Source organism: Hyla sarda, chromosome 9, assembly GCF_029499605.1.
Source record: "Hyla sarda isolate aHylSar1 chromosome 9, aHylSar1.hap1, whole genome shotgun sequence".
NCBI classification, from domain to species: domain Eukaryota; kingdom Metazoa; phylum Chordata; class Amphibia; order Anura; family Hylidae; genus Hyla; species Hyla sarda.
The window spans coordinates 177,448,707-177,471,958 of NC_079197.1; the positions used below are offsets into that span (position 1 = coordinate 177,448,707).

General features: G+C 45.1%; 1 protein-coding gene across 1 annotated transcript; it reads right to left on the bottom strand.

Annotated features, from left to right (window-relative positions):
- Positions 1–4,165: 4,165 nt before the first annotated feature.
- Positions 4,166–23,241, bottom strand: SATL1 (spermidine/spermine N1-acetyl transferase like 1). Its single transcript, XM_056539783.1, has 6 exons — positions 22,964–23,241; positions 20,889–20,940; positions 16,913–16,993; positions 16,732–16,833; positions 16,454–16,494; positions 4,166–4,458 (listed from the first exon to the last, which is right to left on the bottom strand). Exons 1-6 carry the CDS (start codon positions 22,970–22,972, stop codon positions 4,228–4,230), a joined length of 516 nt encoding a protein of 171 aa, XP_056395758.1. The 5' UTR covers positions 22,973–23,241; the 3' UTR covers positions 4,166–4,227.
- Between the last annotated feature and the right edge of the window lie 11 nt (positions 23,242–23,252).

Below are 23,252 nucleotides of genomic sequence, written 5' to 3' on the forward strand. Positions count from 1 at the left end.
CTGTTCGTTATTGATCGTGGAATCCGTAATCCAGTCCTTATGTTTTCAGTAAATAAGGCTAATGGGTTGTTACAGTGTATCAGTGTGAATGATCCCCTGTGAGCTAAATGCAGCAACAAGGTTTCCTATACTGACACATTGTAACAATCTCTGGGAGCAGTGTTCCAGCAGCGTTTGGTTTTCAGCCTCTGGGTATGTTCACGCTGCGTAATGTGAACGCAATCTCCGCTTGCAGAATTCCGCTAGCGGAGACTCCATCTGGTGGCCGCTGCTGAAATACTTCGACGGTAGGACCGCGCGGCACTGCGCCGTCAACATTGGTGGCTATGCAGAGCTCGCGGACTTCCGTGCAAAAAATGAACATGTTCGTTCTCTGCGCAGATCAATTGTCCGCCGCGGAAATTCCGCAGTGTGAACAGGTCCGCAGAAGACCCATTCACACTATCGTTAGTTTTGGACGCGTAATTCAGCGCACAGAATTCCGCACTAATTAATCAGTGTGAACATTCCCTCTGGGGGGGAAAAACAGAAAGGGGTACTCCGGCCAATTACATCTTATCCTCTATCCAAAGGACAGGGGATAAAATGTCTGCTTGCCGGGGGCCCGCTGCTGGTGACCCCCGCGATCTCCGTGCAGCACCTGCATTCTACATGGGGCTGCGTCTCCAGTCTCTGAAACCTTTTTTTTTTTTCCGGGACTGGAGACGTGACATCACGCCATGCCCCCTCGTGACGCCACGCCCCCTCCATTCATGTCTATGGGAGGGGCCATGAAGGCTGTCACGCCCCCCCCCTCCCATAGACAGGAATGGAGGGGGTGTGGCCGGGACTTCTTGTCTCGGACTTGGAGGCAGCGCCCGGCACAGAATGCCGGGGGCTGCACTGATATCGCGGGGACCCCTGCGATCATACATCTTGTCCTTTTGGATGGGGGATAAGATGTATAAAGCCGGCATACCCCTTTAATCAAACTTGGAAGAAGCTTTATTTATAGGGAATTAAATTATTCTGAACATCACGAGCGGAGACAGGACCACCATCGGAAATTTCGCGGCCCCTTACTGCTGAAGCATCTGGGCACCCAAACAGTGCAGGGAAAGGGGACAAAGCCAACTGCAAGTGGCCCCTTATAGGTTTAATTTTGCCCAGGCCCATGATGGAGATATCAGTGGTGTGAACAGAGCCTAATATTTCTCCAGTATCACCTTCCCTGTCTATAAAGCACTGGTGTAATAGAAAACCAACCACCAAGTTACCCATCATCCAATGCGGGGTCTCAGCCACCATCTTCCTTTTTGTGGTCACCAGGAACAGAAGTGCTGGCAACATACAGTGATCGCTCAAGTTACAATATTAATTGGTTCCAGGACGACCATTGTATGTTGAGACCAGAACTCTATGGAAAACTGGTAATTGGTTCTGAAGCCCCAAAATGTCATCCAAAAAATAGGAAAAAGTGAGAATTAAAGATAAATAAGTAGATAACTAATATAGATAAAGCAAATCCTTACATATAAAAGTAATAAAGATCTGCTGGGAGCTGTAATCACTGTCTATGTCAGCATTTCCCAAGCAGGGAGCCTCCAGCTGTTGCAAAACTACAACTCCCAGCATGCCCGGACAGCCGAAGGCTGTCCGGGCATGCTGGGAGTTGTAGTATTGCAACAGCTGAGGGCACCCTGCTTGGGAAACACTGGTATATGTAGAGAACAGGAGCTTCTTCAGGGTCCTCTGCAGTACATGCAATGTCCAAAAAAAGTAACATGGAGCCGCCCTCACCTGGTGTCCAAAGGAGCAGGTAACCCTGGTACAGGTAAAGTGTACAGAACATGTTATACCTCCCTGTACTGTAGGGGGCGCTACCAGACATCAGTCAGTGCATGCACTTCAGTAATACAGGTAAAGAGTACAGAACATGTCATACCTCCCTGTACTGTAGGGGGCGCTACCAGACACCAGTCAGTGCATGCACTTCAGTATTACAGGCGTTTTACCAGTAAATTGCCCTTTCTGATTGATCAGTTCTTCCAGCCATTGACATGTTTCACAGATAGCATTGTATGTTGAGTCTGGTTTCAACTTACAATGGTCCAGAAAAGACCATTGTATGTTGAGGCCATTGTAGGTTGAGGGATCACTGTATATGGGTGTCTGCCGCTTACATCCGCTAGGCCAGTGGTCTCCAAACAGTGGTCCGTGAGATAATGCGAAATTACAACTCCCAGCATGCCTGGCATGGTAGTTATGTAAAATTTAGAAGCCACAGTTTGGAGACCATTGCACTAGGCATTGACCTGAGGATCAGCTGATCACTGCTCAAGGAACCCCTGGGATACAGTCGAGTTCTAGGCAGGGTTCACATGAGCCTCTTTACATCCATATTTGTTATACTGTAATGTGCTCTGCTTTTTCTACACACAAATCCATCTACGCAGAAGTCTGAGGACTCCCTGGTCAACGCAGGTAGTAATAACTAGAGATGAGCGAACTTACAGTAAATTCCATTCGTCACGAACTTCTCGGCTCGGCAGTTGATGACTTATCCTGTGTAAATAAATTAGTTCAGCTTTCAGGTGCTCCGGTGGGCTGGAAAAGGTGGATACAGTCCTAGGAAAGAGTCTCCTAGGACTGTATCCACCTTTTCCAGCCCACGGGAGCACCTGAAAGCTGAACTAATTTATGCAGGATAAGTCATCAACTGCCGAGCCGAGAAGTTCGCGACGAATCGAATTTACTGTAAGTTTGCTCCTCTCTAGTAATAACCGTTCAACCCCTTACACCGGATGAGCTCCGAGTATATGAACAAATGCAGAAATTTTCTTGGTTTCATGAGCTTTACAGTATACAGCAGTGGTCTCCAACCTGCGGACCTCCAGATGTTGCAAAACCACAACTCCCAGCATGCCCGGACAGCCAACGGCTGTCCAGGCATGCTGGGAGTTGTAGTTTTGCAACATCTGGAGGTCCGCAGGTTGGAGACCACTGGTATACAGTAATAAAAGGGTTAAAGGTTTCATTTAAAGGGATACTCTGGAGAAAAAAAAAATTTCAAATCAGCCAGTGCCAGAAAAGTTAAACAGATTTATAACTTTCCTCTATATAAAAATCTTAACCCTTCCAGTACTTATCAGCTGCTGTATGCTCCAGAGAAAGTTTTGTACTTCTTTCCAGTCTGACCACAGTGCTCTCTGCTGCCACCTCTGTCCGTGCCGGAACTGTCAGCAGTAGAGGTTTCCTATGAGGATTTGCTCCTTCTCTGAACAGTTCCTGACATGAACAGAGGTGGCAGCAGAGAGCACTGTGGTCAGACTGGAAAAAACAACACAACTTCCTCTGGAGCATACAGCAGCTGATCAATACTGAAAGGATTAAAGGGGTACTCCAGTGGAAAGTATTTTTTTTTTTTAAATCAACTGGTGCCAGAAAGTTGAACAGATTTGTAAATTACTTCTACTTAAAGGGATATTCCAGGCAAAAACTTTTTTTTATATATCAACTGGCTCCGGAAAGTTAAACAGATTTGTATATTACTTCTATTAAAAAATCTTAATCCTTCCAATAGTTATTAGCTTCTGAAGTTGAGTTGCTGTTTTCTGTCTAACTGCTTTCTGATGACTCACGTCCCGGGAGCTGTGCAGTTCCTATGGGGATATTCTCCCATCATGCACAGCTCCCGGGACGTGACATCATCATTGAGCAGTTAGACAGAAAACTTCAGAAGCTAATAACTATTGGAAGGATTAAAAAATTTTTATAGAAGTAATTTACAAATCTGTTTAACTTTCCGGAGCCAGTTGATATATAAAAAAAAGTTTTTGCCTGAAATACCCCTTTAAAAATCTTGACCCTTCCAGTACTTGTCAGCTGCTGTATGCTCCACAGGAAGTTGTGTAGTTCTTTCCAGTCTTACCACAGTGCTCTCTGCTGACATCTCGGTCTGTGTCAGGAACTGTCAGGAGTAGTAGAGGTTTCCTATAGGGATTTGCTCCTGTTCTGAACAGTGCCTGAAACTGACAGAGGTGTCAGCAGAGAGCACTGTGGTCAGAAAGGAAAGAACTACACAACTTCCTCTGGAGCATACAGCAGCTGATCAATACTGAAAGGATTAAAGGGAACGTACGGTTCAGAATACTGTCCAGGGTGCACAGGTCTGAATGAAACACAAAAAGTAGATGGTGTTACAGACTATGACCTGTGTAGACTGCGGGAGATGTTGATCTGCAGATTTTATTGGCTGGATGTAAAGTGTCTGGTACAAAGACCTGAGGCGCCATTTGTGGTGGACACTGAGGTTCCCTCCGCCATCCGCTTCAGGTCGTCCTTAGAGAATGTGAACAGGTGCCAACCATCCTCCTCTGTCAGGTCTGCGGCGCCCCTCTTCTTGTAGTATTCTATGGAGGACAAGTTCCACAGCAAGACCAGGAAATACATGGAGCCGCAACGTTGTTCTATGGCTTCCTATAGAGAAAGGAGAAGAGAATGATGATAGATCTTACCTGTGTACTGTAATGGAGCTTAAAGGGGTACTCCGCCCCTAGACATCTTATCCCCTATCCAAAGGATAGGGGATAAGATGTCAGATCGCCGTGGTGCCGCTGCTGGGGACCCCGGGGATCGCTGCTGCAGCACCCCGCTATCATTACAGCACAGAGCGAGTTCGCTCTGCACGTAATGACGGGCAATACAGGGGCTGGAGCATCGTGACGTCACGGCTCCGCCCCTCGTGACGTCACGGCCTGTCCCCGTCAATACAAGTCTATGGGAGGGGGCATGGCGGTCTTCACGCCCCCTGCCATAGACTTGCATTAAGGGGACGGGCCGTGATGTCATGAGGGGCGGAGCCATGACGTCACGCTGCTCCGGCCCCTGTATCGCCCGTCATTACACACAAAGCGAACTCGCTCTGTGCAGTAATGATAGCGGGGTGCTGCAGCGGGGATCCCGGGGGTCCCCAGCAGCGGGACCACGGTGATCTAACATCTTATCCCCTATCCTTTGGATAGGGGATAAGATGCCAGGGGCGGAGTACCCCTCTAAAGGGATATTCCGCTGGAAAACATTTTTTATTTTATTTTTTTTAAATCAACTGGTGCCAGAAAGTTATACAGATTTGTAAATTACTTCTATTAAAAAATCTTAATCCTTCCAGTACTTATCAGCTGCTGAATACTACAGAGGAAATTATTTTCTTTTTGAATTTCCTTTCTGCCTGACCACAGTGCTCTCTGCTGACACCTCTGTCTGTGTCAGGAACTGTCCCGAGCAGCATAGGTTTGCTATGAGGATTTGCTCCTACTCTGCACAGTTCCTGACATGGACAGAGGTGTCAGCAGAGAGCACTGTGGTCAGACAGAAAGAAAATTCAAAAAGAAAAGAACTTCCTGTGGAGCATACAGCAGCTGATAAGTACGGGGAGGATTAAGATTTTTTTTTTTATAGAAGTAATTTACAAATCTGTTTTAACTTTCTCGCACCAGTTGATTTAAAAGAAAATGTTTTCCAGTGGAGTGCCTCTTTAAAGGGCTACTCCAGCGAAAAACATCTTAATCCCTTATGCGAAGGATAGGGGATAAGATGTCTGTTTGCGGGGGACCACTGCAATCTGTGGCGCGGCACCCTGGTCATCCGTGCACAGAGCGTACTGCGCTCCGTGCCGGATGACTGGCGACTACAGCCGCCACGCCCCCTTCATTCATGTCTATGGGAGGAGGCGTGACTGCTACAACGTAGCCGTCACACCCCCTCCCATAGACATGAATGGAGGGGGCGTGCTGTCCCGAACACGGAAGCTGCCGGCCCAGAGATCGCGGGGGTCACGCTATCCTTTAGATAGGGAATAAGATGTTTTTTGCTAGAGTACCCATATAATACAAGGGCACTGAGAAGTGTAAATCAATCTCAAATCACTATTTTCAGGTTATATATAGACTTAAAGGGGTAATCCGGTGGAAAACTATTTTTTTTTTTTTTTTTAATAAACTGGTGCCAGAAAGTTAAACAGATTTGTCAATTACTTCTATTTAAAAATCTTAATCCTTTCAGTACTTATTAGCTGCTGTATAATACAGAGGAAATTCTTTTCTTTTTTAATTCTTTTTTTTTTTTTTGTCTAGTCCACAGTGCTCTCTGCTGACACCTCTGTCCGTGTCAGGAACTGTCCAGAGCAGCATAGGTTTGCTATGAGGATTTTCTCCTGCTCTGGACAGTTCCTGATACGGGCATCAGGTGTCAGCAGAGAGCAGTGTGGACAAGACAAAAAAGAAATTCAAAAAGCAAAGAATTTCCTCTGTAGCATACAGCTGCTAATAATCCTTCCAGTACTTAAGATTTTTTAATAGAAGTAATTTAGAAATATGTTTAACTTTCTGGCACCAGTTGATTTAAAAAAATAAATAAATAAAAAAATGTTTTCCACCGGAGTACCCCTTTAATCTCCATAAGCAGAAGAGTGACTGAAGAGTGAATGTACACTCACCGGCCACTTTACTAGATACACCTGCTCTATTGTTTGTTACCACAAATAGCTAATCAACCAATCACGTGGCTGCATTTAGGCAAGTACATCTGGTCAAGACAACTTGCTGACGTTTAAAACAAGCATCAGCATGGAGAAGAAAAGGGATTTATGTGGCTCTGAACGTGGCATGGCTGTTGGTGCCAGACAGGACAGTCTATGTATGTTACAAACTGCTGGTCCACTGGAATTTACACGCACAATCATCTGTAAGGTTTACAGAGAATGGTCTGAAAAAGAGTAACTATACGATGAGCAGCAATTTTGTGGACGACAATGCCTTGATGTTGTCAGGGGAGAATAGGCAGACTGGTTCGAGATGTCAGAAAGGCAACAGTAACTATGCCAAGGTCTGCAGAATATCATCTCTGACTGCACAGCACGTCCAACCCTGAAACAAATGGGCTACAGAAGCAGCAGACCACACCGGGTGCCAATCCTGTCGGCTACGAACAGGAAACTGAGGCTACAATTCACACAGGCTCCAAAACCGCACGATGGAAGAACGTTGTCTGGTCTGATGAGTCTCAAATCCAGAGCTGCACTAACTATTCTGCTGGTAGAGTCACTGGGGGAGGTTTATCAAAACCCGTCCAGAGGAAAAGTTGCTGAGTTGCCCATAACAACCAATCAGATCGCTTCTTTCATTTGTGAGAAGGCCTCTGAAAAATGAGTGATCTGATTGGTTGCTATGGGCAACTTTTCCTCTGGACAGGTTTTAATAAATCTCCCCCAATGTGTACATACATTACATTACTGATCCTGTACTGATCCTGAGTTATATCCTGTATTATACTCCAGAGCTGTACTCACTCTTCTGCTGGTGAGGTCACTGTGTACATACATTACTGATCCTGTACTGATCCTGAGTTATATCCTGTATTATACTCCAGAGCTGTACTCACTATTCTGCTGGTGAGGTCACTGTGTACATACATTACATTACTTATCCTGTACTGATCCTGAGTTATATCCTGTATTATACTCCAGAGCTGTACTCAGTCTTCTGCTGGTGAGGTCATTGTGTACATACATTACTTTTCCTGTACTGATCCTGAGTTATATCCTGTATTATACTCCAGAGCTGTACTCACTATTCTGCTGGTGAGATCACTGTGTACATACATTACATTACTGATCCTGTACTGATCCTGAGTTATATCCTGTATTATACTCCAGAGCTGTACTCACTATTCTGCTGGTGAGATCACTGTGTACATACATTACATTACTTATCCTGTACTGATCCTGAGTTATATCCTGTATTATACTCCAGAGCTGTACTCACTATTCTGCTGGTGAGGTCACTGTGTGCATACATTACATTACTTATCCTGTACTGATCCTGAGTTATATCCTGTATTATACTCCAGAGCTGTACTCACTATTCTGCTGGTGAGGTCACTGTGTACATACATTACATTACTTATCCTGTACTGATCCTGAGTTATATCCTATATTATACTCCAGAGCTATACTCACTATTCTGCTGGTGGGGTCACTGTGTACATACATTACTTATCCTGTACTGATCCTGAGTTATATCCTGTATTATACTCCAGAGCTGTACTCACTATTCTGCTGGTGAGGTCACTGTGTACATACATTACTTATCCTGAGTTATATCCTGTATTATACTCCCGAGCTGTACTCACTATTCTGCTGGTGAGGTCACTGTGTACATACATTACATTACTTATCCTGTACTGATCCTGAGTTATATCCTGTATTATACCCCAGAGCTGTACTCACTATTCTGCTGGTGAGGTCACTGTGTACATACATTACATTACTTATCCTGTACTGATCCTGAGTTATATCCTGTAGTATACTCCAGAGCTGTACTCACTATTCTGCTGGTGAGGTCACTGTGTACATACATTACTTATCCTGTACTGATCCTGAGTTATATCTTGTATTATACTCCAGAGCTGTACTCACTATTCTGCTGGTGAGGTCACTGTGTACATACATTACATTACTTATCCTGTACTGATCCTGAGTTATATCCCGTATTATACTCCAGAGCTGTACTCACTATTCTGCTGGTGAGGTCACTGTGTATATACATGACATTACTTATCCTGTACTGATCCTGAGTTATATCCTGTATTATACTCCAGAGCTGTACTCACTATTCTGCTGGTGAGATCACTGTGTACATACATTACATTACTTATCCTGTACTGATCCTGAGTTATATCCTGTATTATACTCCAGAGCTGTACTCACTATTCTGCTGGTGAGGTCACTGTGTACATACATTACATTACTTATCCTGTACTGATCCTGAGTTATATATCAGACAGGAGGCTCATATCTTGCATTAATCTTTCTTTAATTAATGCCCATAGCAGAAAAATCTTTATACAAAACGTATTTAATAAAAAATCTTTTAAAACTACATATCCCAGCAGTCCCCTGTGAACTCCTCCTCCTATCCCAGCATGCTGGCTGCTATATAAGGGACTGCTTGAAGATCCTCTTTCTTTCTGCTCATAGCAGACAGATAAGTACCTATAGTATATTTGTTTCTTAAATCTCTTTTATATGTATGTTTTCTCTGTTTTGGGACATTTCGTCTTTACTTTAGTGTTATATCTACCAGTAGTTGTTTATATATATTTATATATATATATATATATATATATATATATATTTCCTTCTATATATCTTTCTTTCTATTTCCTGTTAGTTTTGCGGTATTGTTTTTCTAATACTATCGTTTTCGCTATACTTTCGCATCAGTGCTCAAATCTATTCTTGTGCCTGGTGCGCTACTCTGTTCTTTTCTCCCTCTTCCTTACCCAGCGCCATTTTGTGAACTTTCGCGCCTTCTTCTTCCTTCCTTCCTGCCCTGGCTGTCTGTTGCGGGGAAGGAAGAGAGGTGGGCGTATCCTCTATGACGTGCGCCGGGTGACGCGCGTTTGCCGACGCCGCACACCCAATAACAGCGCTCCTGGTTGAAAATCTCGCAAGATTTCGGCTGGCCCTCGCTGTAACTTGTATACGCCTCCTCTCTTCGTCGCATTGTTGTGCGAGCGGTGAGAGGAGCGCCAACGGTTGTTAGCTGCGCTACTAATAGTCAGTTCAGGTAGACCTATTACCTCCCTATCTTTTCAACTTATTATTAATAGTTAGATCAGTGGAGCTCATACCTGCCTCACCTTGGAATAGTCTATAACTATCGCTACTTGTAGCTTTCAGATAGTCTGTGATGGCAGGGGATAACACTAAGGCTCCTTTCCCTGGCATGTCTTCTACTGCTGGTGAGGCAATAGAGTTAGAAGCATCCCACATAATGTCAGCTTCTCAAATACAAGACCTTATTAATAGGTCCGTCCAGGCTGAATTAGCCTCTGCGGTTCATCCCTCTACTTCAGGGGAGAAACCTAAAAAGGGTAAAGCGCTGAGTAAGCGCAAACATATTGCTGGACACTCCGACTCCCCGGCAGGGGAAGAAAACAATATGCCCCAGACAGGACCTACCCCGGCCTGTCACACCCCGCATGTTAAGGAATATGACCGACCCTTGGGCCTCAAGGAGAACAACCATAAGAGGCATAAGTCCACTAATAGAGCAAAACCAAACTCTTTTGACACATCCAATGATGAGTCTTCTGAAGCCTCTGAGGTGGCTGAGACCACAGACTCAGAATCTGATACAGAGGAGGCGGGGTTTATGGCTGAAAATTCTGACGCCACTCCGGATATACCATCCGAGACACTTTTAGATTCGCTTGGTCAACCATTTTTCAGCCCGGAAGCAATCACACACCCTCGCTCCGGGGATTGGGCACCGTTACCGCAAGTCGCGGACTATATAGCATTTTGGACCAGAAGGTCCCTGGATAGAGCTAATCGCAACAAATTGCGAGCCGAATGTCCCAGAAAGGTGGCTTCTACACCGGAAATAGACCCGGTCTTAGTAAAATATTTGACTCACTCTGGCAAATATGCCAAAAAGGGAATTGAAAGATCTTTTAAGGTGATCCAGGATCGTGCATTGGACCTTCTAGGTCCCTTGACCAAGATTCTTAACCTTTCCGAACAGGCAGCGTCCACTGCCCAACCGGTGGATCTGGTACAATTGAGAGGCTGGGCCCAACGGGCAATCTGCATGTTAGGCAGTGCCAACACCACTTGTTCCATTGAGCGTAAACGGTCTATTTTGATGAAATTGGAACCCCAATTATCTCATTTGGCAGAAACCGAGCCAGGTCCCTCAGCTGAAGGTCTGTTATTCGGAGAGGACCTCATAAAGAACATAAATAAATTTGTGAGTCTTTTCACCAGCCTAGATAAGGCCCAGACCTCACTAAAAAAGGCGGGTCCAAACACAAAGGTTTTTGGCAAGGCCGGCAGGGGCAGAGGGCGACCTGTCGGCCGTTCTGCTCAATACAGGCCCTACACTAGACCAGCCACTCAACCGTACGCTCCTACTCAGCAACCGTACGCATTACCTGTGGCACAACCTGCTCCCTTCTTTCCCCCTCGTGGACGACCCTGGCGAGGACGTGGAGGCCGAGGATTTCCCAGATCTCGCCCGACGACCGGTGAGTACACTCCCATCTCCTCTTCCATACACGTTGGTGGGAGGCAGACTGAGGTATTTTATCCACGTCTGATTACAGCAGATGCTTGGATCCTCAATACGGTAGCAGGGTACCAGATAGACTTTCAATCTCTTCCAAAATTGAACATTAATCCACATCCCATTCGGTTTTCTTCCCTAAACGTGAATCTCATAGACAACGAGCTCCAAGAGCTTGTATCGAAGCAGGCAGTGCAAGAGGTAGATCCTCTATCTCCCGGGTTTGTCAGCAACCTATTCCTTGTCAAAAAGAAGGATGGCGGTTTTCGCCCAGTGATCAACCTACGGGACTTAAAATCAACATGTGACTTACCGTCACTTCAAGATGGAAGGGATCCATCTGTTGCGCGATCTGCTATCGCCGGGCGACTGGCTAGTAAAGGTCGACTTAAAGGACGCGTATCTCACCGTGCCCATGCACCCGTCCTCCCAACCATTCCTAAGGTTTCTATGGAGGGAGCGAATGTGGCAATTCACTTGCCTACCATTCGGGTTGTCATCGGCCCCTTGGTGCTTCACCAAATTACTCAAGCCAGTAGTGGCAGCTCTCAGGAGCAAAGGGGTACGTTTGATTATCTATCTGGACGATTTGCTAATCATGGCATATTCCAGAAAACAGGCCTTGTTACACAGCCAATGGAAGGAGTCTTTGTTGGAGGAACTAGGGTTCCTGATCAACAACAAGAAATCAGTGCTGAGTCCTTCCCAGAAGATGGAGTTTTTAGGTTTCCAGGTGGATACCGAGCAAGCCGTACTGCGTTTACCCAACGCCAAACTGGCCCTGATTCACAAAGAAATCCGGGCAGTATTGCGCAAGGGTCGGTTATCGCTAAGAATGATAGCCCGAATTGTCGGCCTGCTGGCAGCCTCCATTCAGGCGATTTTTCCGGCTCCTCTCCATTATCGGGCCCTTCTGAGACTCAAAATTCTTCATCTTCGACAGGGTCTACGCTATGCGGACGAAATTCCCCTTTGTCCGGAAGCAGTAGCAGAATTGCACTGGTGGCTTCGCCATGCCGTCGAATGGAACGGCAAAGCTATATTCACTTCCTGCCCAGATGTTATAATAGAGTCGGATGCGAGCCGCCACGGTTGGGGTGCTCGCTGTGGGCAAGCCACAACAGGAGGGAGTTGGTCCGAAGAAGAATCCCTTCTTCACATCAACGCGCTGGAACTCATGGCGGCATTCTTTGCCATCAAGAGTTTTCTTCCGCACAAGTACAATTGCTGCGTTTTGTTACGCATGGACAATGTAGCGGCAGTGCAATATGTCAATCGCCTTGGTGGCACGAGATCCAGAGTGTTGACGGACATTGCATCCAAATTCTGGCATTTCTGTCTTTTCCGGGACATCATTCCAGTGGCGGAATACCTACCAGGTGTATCCAATTCAGTGGCGGATTGGAATTCTCGTTACCTGTCCGATTCCAGCGACTGGATGCTGGATCGCTCGGTGTTTCGGGCGATTCGAGATCTCTGGGGCCCCTTGCATACGGACCTTTTTGTGTCTCGTCTCAACCGTCAGTTACCCCGCTTTTACAGCTGGAGGCCGGACCCGGAAGCGTCAGCAGTGGACGCTTTTCGCCAACCATGGCCGGAGGGGATCCATTATGCGTTTCCCCCCTTCCAGATGATTACCAGAGTGCTTCTTCAGATAGTGACTCAGGGAGCGACGGTGGTGCTGATCACCCCTTGGTGGCCGACGCAACCGTGGTTTCCCCTTCTGTTGGGAATGTCTGTCGATTACCCCAGATTGCTTCCCCAGTCGCCTCAACTTCTCACGAATCCGACCATGGAATCCCATCCGTTGGTCATGGAAGGCAACCTTCCGCTCCTTGGGTGATTGGTTTCGGCGTGCCAGATGCAGGTGAGGACCTTTCACAATCAGCTAGAGACCTCCTCGCCTTGGCCTGGGCCCCAGGGACTAGATCGGCATATCGATCAGCCTGGGCCTTGTGGGTTCGTTGGTGTGATCAACGACAAATTGATCCCGTTCAGGCACCTGTTTCAGTTGTAGTGAATTATTTAGCGGAATCATTTGAGGCTGGGAAATCTTACAGTTCCCTTAATGTTTACAGATCCGCTATAGGGGCGTATCATTACCCGGTAGATGCTTTACCAGTGGGCAAACATCCATTAGTATGCCGACTGTTACGTGGAGTGAAATTTAAACGTCCTCCTCGTCCTCGATATCAGTCAACCTGGGATGTCTCCCGGGTCTTAGACATGTTTTCCTCTTGGGAAGACAATGATTCACTGTCCTTAAAGATTCTGTCATTCAAATTGACTATGTTATTATGTCTGGTTTCCATTAAGAGGGTATCGGATGTCAGAGCTCTCGACATCTCTAGACGGCAGTTTTCACCTGAAGGGGTCAGATTTTCTGTTGTTCGCAGGACCAAGACAGGACTACAGTCGGTCTTTTACCCCTTTTTTCCGACACATCCCCGACTATGTGTGGTACGTTTTTTTTCAAGCGTATGAGACACGCACAGCGTCTTTGCGATCTCTTTCTCATACTCAGTTATTAGTATCTTATGTTCAACCTCATTTGCCTGTCACCTCGGCCACTTTGGCCAGGTGGGTACGGTCGGCCATGGAGATGGCGGGGATTGACATTTCCCTATTTGGTGCCCACTCTTCGAGAGGGGCTATGGCCACTAAAGTAGTTATTTCTGGTGGTTCTCTTTCAGATCTCTTAATGGCCGCTGACTGGTCGTCTGAATTGACTTTTCGGCAGTTCTATTTCCGACCAAAAGATCATGTTTCTGTATCGATCCTCTGATTTGTTTTATTGTCTATGTTTAAGTAGTAGCTTTAAACTTGCAAGATATGAGCTTCCTGTCTGATATATAAATCGAGATTTTCCTAGCTTGTGACGGAAAATATAAGTTATATGAAGACAGGAGGCGAGTATCTTCCCTCCCTACCCTCCCTGTTATGGTGTTTTGTTTTTTCCTTCCAGGGTATTGAAAGGAGAAGACGAAGACAGCGGTGTTTCGGTGCAGCCTGATATGTTCTGTTGCAATTGTTCCTTAACAGTTTTGTTCCCGGTTTTCGGTCCTGTTGGCCGGAGGTTCGGAGGTGCCGAGGAGGAGCTGTCCCGGATTCCGGCGTTCCGTGGTTCTGGTGACGGTCATGCAGTTCGCATAAAGAAAGAGGAAGAGGATCTTCAAGCAGTCCCTTATATAGCAGCCAGAATGCTGGGATAGGAGGAGGAGTTCACAGGGGACTGCTGGGATATGTAGTTTTAAAAGATTTTTTATTAAATACGTTTTGTATAAAGATTTTTCTGCTATGGGCATTAATTAACCCCTTAAGGACACATGACGTACTGGAACGTCATGTGTCCACTCCCGATCTATAACGCGGGGCCACGGCGTGGCCCCGCGTCATAGCGGTTCGGGCCCGGCCTCTAACAACGGCCGGGACCCGTGGCTAATAGCGCGCGGCATTGATCGCTGTGCCGCGCGCTATTAACCCTTTAGACGCGGCGTTCAAAGTTGAACGCCGCGTCTAAAGTGAAACCGAAAGCATGCCGGCTAGCTCAGTGGGCTGTTCGGGATAGCCGCGGTGAAATCGCGGCATCCCGAACAGCTGACAGGACAGCGGGAGGGCCCCTTCCTGCCTCCTCGCTGTCCGATCGCCGAATGACTGCTCAGTGCCTGAGATCCAGGCATGAGCAGTCATCCGGCAGAATCGTTGATCACTGGTTTCTTATGAGAAACCAGTGATCAACATAGAAGATCAGTGTGTGCAGTGTTATAGGTCCCTATGGGACCTATAACACTGCAAAAAAAAAGTGAATAAAGATCATTTAACTCCTCCCCTATTAAAAGTTTGAATCACCCCCCTTTTCCAATAAAAAAAAAAACACAGTGTAAATAAAAATAAAAATAAACATATGTGGTATCACCGCGTGCGGAAATGTCCGAATTATAAAAATATATCATTAATTAAACCGCTCGGTCAATGGCGTGCGCGCAAAAAAATTCCAAAGTCCAAAATAGTGCATTTTTGGTCACTTTTTATATCATTTAAAAATGAATAAAAAGTGATCAATAAGTCCTATCAATGCAAAAATGGTACCGTTAAAAACTTCAGATCACGGCGCAAAAAATGAGCCCTCATACCGCCCCATACACGGAAAAATAAAAAAGTTATAGGGGTCAGAAGATGACAATTTTAAACGTATTAATTTTCCTGCATGTAGTTATGATTTTTTCCAGAAGTCCGACAAAATCAAACCTATATAAGTAGGGTATCATTTTAATCGTATGGACCTACAAAATACATATCAGGTGTCATTTTTACCGAAAAATGTACTACGTAGAAACGGAAGCCCCCAAAAGTTACAAAACAGCGTTTTTTTTTTCAATTTTGTCGCACAATGATTTTTTTTGCCGCTTCACCATAGATTTTTGGGCAAAATGACTGACGTCATTACAAAGTAGAATTGGTGGCGCAAAAAATAAGCCATCATATGGATTTTTAGGTGTAAATTTGAAAGAGTTATGATTTTTTAAAGGCAAGGAGCAAAAAACGAAAATGCAAAAACGGAAAAACCTCCGGTCCTTAAGGGGTTAAAGAAAGATTAATGCAAGATATGAGCCTCCTGTCTTCATATAACTTATATTTTCCGTCACAAGCTAGGAAAATCTCGATTTATATCCTGTATTATACTCCAGCGCTGTACTCACTATTCTGCTGGTGAGGTCACTGTGTATATACATTACATTACTTATCCTGTACTGATCCTGAGTTATATCCAGTATTATACTCCAGAGCTGTACTCACTATTCTGCTGGTGAGGTCACTGTGTACATACATTACATTACTTATCCTGTACTGATCCTGAGTTATATCCTGTATTATACTCCAAAGCTGTACTCACTATTCTGCTGGTGAGGTCACTGTGTACATACATTACATTACTTATCCTGTACTGATCCTGAGTTATATCCTGTATTATACTCCAGAGCTGTACTCACTATTCTGCTGGTGAGGTCACTGTGTACATACATTACATTACTTATCCTGTACTGATCCTGAGTTATATCCTGTATTATACTCCAGAGCTGTACTCACTATTCTGCTGGTGAGGTCACTGTGTACATACATTACATTACTTATCCTGTACTGATCCTGAGTTATATCCTGTATTATACACCAGAGCTGTACTCACTATTCTGCTGGTGAGGTCACTGTGTACATACATTACATTACTTATCATGTACTGATCCTGAGTTATATCCTGTATTATACTCCAGAGCTGCACTCACTATTCTGCTGGTGAGGTCACTGTGTACATACATTACAATACATGTATACATAAGTGAACCAACCTGACTAATTTTCTTCAGCATATCCGATCCGATTCCCAAACCTGTTTAGACATGGATGTGACATTAATCATTTATTTACATGGGACTGCAACAGAGAATGTTTCTGCTTATAAACAGTGTAAATCAGAGCTTCCCAACCAGGGTGCCTCCAGCTGTTGCAAAACTACAACTCCCAGCATGCCTGGACAGCCGAAGGCTGTCCAGGCATGCTGAGAGTTGTAGTTTTGCAACAGCTGGAGGCACCCTGGTTGGGAAACACTGGTTTAAATGATCGTCACCTCGATACGGCTCCATGACAAAGAATTCCTCCAGGTGAAGTGACCTCCCAGTCCAAGGGTCGTATGAGAAATAATACATAGCGAATCCAACTTTTGCGCTGCCTGTAAGGAGATCAGTGAGCTGTAGATCATGTTCCTCAGTGGTTTGTTTGACCTCTCAGACCCCCAGAAGCCCCCTCACCTGTGTGCTTTCCGGTCTCTGTCAGCTCCGCTATAAGGCTGTGGTAATAGGGATGTGCGCCAAAGCCGTCTTCTAGTAAATCTGCCAAAGGAAAAAAAAAATGGACTGTAAAGTACAAGGAACTCCAAAGTGTCCGGCACTGTTCACACCACGTTATTGTCAATCCAGGAACATGGACGCAAAGGATCAAAGGGATTTAGCATTATATAAATCTGCGGCAGGACCCTCGGTATTAAACATCTTATCCCCCATACTTTGCAGTGATTCAGTCGTTGTGCAGCGAGTCACAAGCTCAAACATCGTGTTTTAAATGTGCGCTTTTTACTGTAACTTAAAACCCATGATTAAGGCCAGGTAACTGGCGAAACACGTTGGATTTCTTTGTTATTCTGTATTGATGTGCCGATAAAGCTTTTAATATTTGTAAGGAAATAGAATAGACACCTCAGCAGAGTATATACTCACCAGAATAGACACCTCAGCAGAGTATATACTCACCAGAAGATGCCTCAGCAGAGTATATACTCACCAGAAGATGCCTCAGCAGAGTATATACTCACCAGAATAGACACCTCAGCAGAGTATATACTCATCAGAATAGACATCTGAGCAGAGTATATACTCACCAGAATAGACATCTCAGCAGAGTATATACTCACCAGAATAGATGCCTCAGCAGAGTATATACTCACCAGAATAGACACCTCAGCAGAGTATATACTCGCCAGAAGATGCCTCAGCAGAGTATATACTCACCAGAATGGATGCCTCAGCAGAGTATATACTCACCAGAATAGATGCCTCACCAGAGTATATACTCACCAGAATAGATGCCTCAGCAGAGTATATACTCATCAGAATAGACACCTCAGCAGAGTATATACTCATCAGAATAGACATCTCAGCAGAGTATATACTCACCAGAATAGACATCTCAGCAGAGTATATACTCATCAGAATAGACACCTCAGCAGAGTATATACTCATCAGAATAGACATCTCAGCAGAGTATATACTCATCAGAATAGACATCTCAGCAGAGTATATACTCACCAGAATAGATGCCTCAGCAGAGTATATACTCATCAGAATAGATGCCTCACCAGAGTATATACTCACCAGAATAGACACCTCAGCAGAGTATATACTCATCAGAATAGACACCTCAGCAGAGTATATACTCATCAGAATAGACATCTCAGCAGAGTATATACTCACCAGAATAGACATCTCAGCAGAGTATATACTCACCAGAATAGATGCCTCAGCAGAGTATATACTCACCAGAATAGACACCTCAGCAGAGTATATACTCACCAGAATAGACATCTCAGCAGAGTATATACTCACCAGAATAGATGCCTCAGCAGAGTATATACTCACCAGAATAGACATCTCAGCAGAGTATATACTCACCAGAATAGACATCTCAGCAGAGTATATACTCACCAGAATAGACATCTCAGCAGAGTATATACTCACCAAAATAGACACCTCAGCAGAGTATATACTCACCAAAATAGACACCTCAGCAGAGTATATACTCACCAGAATAGACACCTCAGCAGAGTATATACTCACCAGAATAGACACCTCAGCAGAGTATATACTCACCAGAATAGACATCTCAGCAGAGTATATACTCACCAGAATAGACATCTCAGCAGAGTATATACTCACCAGAATAGACATCTCAGCAGAGTATATACTCACCAGAATAGACATCTCAGCAGAGTATATACTCACCAAAATAGACACCTCAGCAGAGTATATACTCACCAAAATAGACACCTCAGCAGAGTATATACTCACCAGAATAGACACCTCAGCAGAGTATATACTCACCAGAATAGACACCTCAGCAGAGTACACTTCCTCTGGAGCATACAGCAGCTGATGAGTACTGGAAGTATTACGATTTTTATATAGAAGTAATTTACAAATCTGTTTAACTTTCTGGCACCAGTTGATTGAAATTTTTTTTTATTCCCCTCCAGAGTACCCCTTTAAATAAATCCTTTAACCCTTTTATCACTGTATGCTGTAAAGTTCATGAAAACTCGGAGCTCATCCGGACTGGGTCCTGTTATCATCTTTCGGTATTAATTCTTTACAATGTAGTCAGTAATGATGAAGCAAAGTAACATTTCTCTATGTCCATCTCATAGTTTGGTAACTTTTTACAGTGGCCACGAATTTACCATTTGCGACGTGTCGGGCGATTAGTTGCAAATCTTCACCAACCCAGACGGCTCTGGGCAGCGTTAGTAAAACGTTGCACATTTTGGCCCAACAGGTAAAAAATAAATAAATGCAGAAAAATCAGCGGAGGAGTCATACAAATTGTTGACTGAAGTGTAATAATAAAAAATGTGTACTAGCACATGCCCTGCAGGCGTTTAATAGATTTGGCGCACGTACACATTACCAACACACATATTTAGGGAGAAGTCTTAAGCATAAAAACATATCCCCTATCCGCAGGGTCCGAGCGCTGAGGCCCCCGCGATCTCTTGTACGGAGCCCTGACTCTCCCGTGGAGCATCACGACCCATTCACAAAGCGACGACCGCAATGCCCCCTCCCGTTCGGCTATTTTCGGCTCTCCCATAAAGATATAAGGGCAGCCCCCGCTTCGGGTGGGGGTCAGGACGGGCTGCTCCAGCACTCGGACCTCCCGCCATATATAAATGATCACCTATCCTGCAGATATGGGATATGTTTTTATTCTTGAGACTTCTCCTTTAGGGTACGTTCACACGTGCAGATTTTCACAGCGTATTTTGCTGCGGACCCACCGCTGAAGGACCTCCTATATGCTGCCTTTATATGTGCCTGCTAGGAGCGGCAATACACCGCTACGAGCAGACACACTGCGATGTGCGAGTCGCCACACGCATGTGCAGTATACTCGCACATCGCAGCAGCTCTCGGCCTAGCTCATTGAGCAGGGGGAGCGGCCGCGATGTTTGCGGGTACACCGAGCATACGCGGCGACTCACACATCGCAGTGTGTCTGCTCAGAGCGGTGTATTGCAGGCACATTTAAGGGCACCATACAGAGGGTCCTTCAGCGGCGGATCTGCAGCGTAAAATACGCTGTAAATCCACATGTGTGAACGTACCCTTAAAGTGTCAGGGACTGACATGGGGGGACAGGGAGAGTGAGCCCTAAACTGACCCTAAAACATCTCTCCCTGCCTAAACGGTGAGTCGACAACTGGGAGCCGGTCCCTTCCTGCGCAGTGACGTAAAAACAAATAATAAATACAAACAGGGCAGAATATAAACTCACAAACAGAACAGAATATAGTGAATTAACAAAGAGTTCACAAAACCAGATATCAGAATGAGTACAGAGAAAGCTAGGTAAGTTACAAGTCACTATCACAAGTACAAAGGATAGGATCAACCAAACAGGATAGAAATATAAGACACTATTCACACTAGGACACAGAACCAGGATACCTAACAGGAATATAAAATACAGCACAGGTAACAAGAAAGACTTAGACATAGTTTGAACACCGACAAAGTTGAACAGACATAATACTAAAACCGACTAAAGTAACACAGACTAAAATACAAGGCGCATGCTATATAACCATGGCTAAAAACCCAGATGAAAAGACAAGATAAATGCTCAAGCAGACATAGAAGTATTGCACTCAATAACCAGCCCAGACAGCAGAGAAGTCTGGCTTAAAATAGACACACCCTAGTTACCATTCGTCCAGAGCATTAACCATTCCCTATCCAGGAGGAATAGCCAACTGCTATGAACAAACTAGTGTGTGAATACACAGCTGAACAGAAAAATGTAAAAATAAACAGACATTACATAAAGGTGTCGAATAATTGTTCTCTGGCACCATCATGGGTAAATTCCCCTCACATAGTGTGTTGTCTTGTATATATGACATTACTCCACGTCTATGACAGGACCGTTTAGGAACGTTTCGCTTCATCATCTCACCTTTCTCCGTTATTTCCACGGCATTCGGCATTTTCTCATATTCCGCCAGTTCCTATACAATAAGAGGGTGTTAGTGTGCTTTCACACCGAAATTTGTTCCCATAGGTGTTCCCATGTATAAAAATTCTAAAACTGACACACATGGAAAACATGACAACCTAACAGCAGCACAGAGTCTTTCAGGAGAGGAGGGTACTGTTTTTTTTCCTGGTCATTGGATCCTGTTGGTTAGAGATTAAAGGGGTATTCCAGGCAAAAACTTTTTTTTATATATCAACTGGCTCCGGAAAGTTAAACAGATTTGTAAATTACTTCTATAAAAAAATCTTAATCCTTCCAATAGTTATTAGCTTCTGAAGTTTTCTGTCTAACTGCTCAACGATGATGTCACGTCACGGGAGCTGTGCATGATGGGAGAATATCCCCATAGGAGCTGGACAGCTCCCGGGACATGAGTCATCAGAAAGCAGTTTGACAGAAAACAGCAACTCAACTTCAGAAGCTAATAACTATTGGAAGGATTAAGAGTTTTTAATAGAAGTAATTTACAAATCTGTTTAACTTTCCGGAGCCAGTTGATATATAAAAAAAAAAGTTTTGGCCTGGAATACGCCTTTAAGGGTGCGTTCACATGGAGTAATTCCTCTTGAATTCTCCGCTCCAAATTAATGCACATCTCTTCTGCCCATTGACTTTAATGTTTTTTCCGCTGCGGAAATTCTGCTAGCGGAATTCCGACGCTGAATTCCGTTCCGCTTGAAGAATGAGCATGTTCATTCTTCAAACGCAATCTGCGAGCAGAATCCAATAGAAGTCAAAGGTAAAAAAAATTCCGCCCGACATCGTTTTCGCGATGGAAATGGCTGAAAAACCCTTCACTTCTTTCTCCCCCATTTCCGCGTGAAATTCCGTGCGCAATTCTGCGCAAATTTCCTGCAAAAATACAATTCTTTTTTTCACCTGTAAATTTTTCGGCATGAATTACTCTTGAGTTACTCCATGTGAACGCACCCTAAAGGAGTACCACAGTCTTAGACACTTATCCCCTATCCCTAAAATAGGGGGTAAGTGTCTCATCGCGGGGGGTCCAACTGTTGTGACCCCCCCGCGATTTCCCGTATAGGGACCCGGTATTGCCGCGGCTCTGCACAGCTAATGAGTGTGTTGTCGACCTCACTGAGGTGGATGACATGCCCCCTCCATACAGCTCTGTGGGAGAGGTGGGGGTGCACAAACGCTGCATCTCCGCCTCTCCCATAGAAATATATGGGGGCTCCCGTGCAGGAAGCGTGTCGGCCGCAGCATGAAGAGCCGCTGCAGAGCCGGGGCTCTGTACAGGAGATTGCGGGGGGTCCCAACATTCAGACCCCCCTCGATCAGACGCTTATCCCCTATCCTGCTGATAGGTAAAGTGTCCAGGGCTGCAGATCTTCTTTGTCTGGATTAAGAAGACGCCTTCTTCCAGATACAGCGCCCCTCCTGTCTATAGGCTGTGTCTGGTATGAACTTGAGTCGGGCTGAGCCGCAATACCAGACAGAACCATGGATGGGAGGGGCGCTTTTTTCTGCAAAAAAATAAAACGGGTTCTTTTATTTTTTTTTCTTCTATACAGCCTCTTTATATTACAACTCTGTGATGTGGAGCAGGTAAGTCAGGGCTACTAACCTATAGGAAGATAAATGGTGTAGTTTGGGGCAACCTAAAGTTCTGAGCAGTGTTTACCCCACAAAGGTGACTCCAGCTGTTGCAAAACTACAATTCCCAGCATGCCTGGACAGCCGAAGGCTGTCCAGGCATGCTGGGAATTGTAGTTTTGCAACAGCTGGAGGCACCCTGGTTGGAAAAACTGCTCTTAGGGCTCAGAACTTTAAAAAAATAAAAATAAGTTGTGTGGAAACTTGCCCATAGGGGACTATGAGAGGAAAAACGCCGCAATGAGGGGAAAAAATGCTCATAAAACAGCGTTTTATGAGTAAAGTGTTTTTTTCCCGCCATAAAGTGATGTTGCCCCCCCGACCCCCCATCATTGATATAATAACATTGACCTCCGGCCATTATATCTTCCCCTTCTCACCTTTATCATTCTCAGGAGCTCAGGACAGTCGCTTGGTTCGGCCTTTCGGATAATAAAGGCGGTCTCCTCGGCTCCATTGTGACTGGCGGCGGCGGCGGTGGCAGCACTCTGGTGATGGACTCTGCTAGGCCGCGGATGTGGACGCCATGGCTGCGGGACGCTGTGGTTCTCCACCTTGCGGACGATGATGACGACGTTGCCTTTGAGGTCTCGTCCTCAGACACTTTACCTCATGAATGTCACCGGTGACCTGGGCCGTCAGGCATCTGCCTCCTCATTGTGACATCAC

Coding starts and splice junctions, on each gene's coding strand:
- SATL1 (XM_056539783.1), bottom strand. Junction 16,495..16,731: donor TGTCATGGAGCCGTATCGAG/GTGACGATCATT, acceptor ATGTCTAAACAG/GTTTGGGAATCGGATCGGAT. Junction 4,459..16,453: donor TGCTGAAGAAAATTAGTCAG/GTTGGTTCACTT, acceptor CTTTCTCTATAG/GAAGCCATAGAACAACGTTG.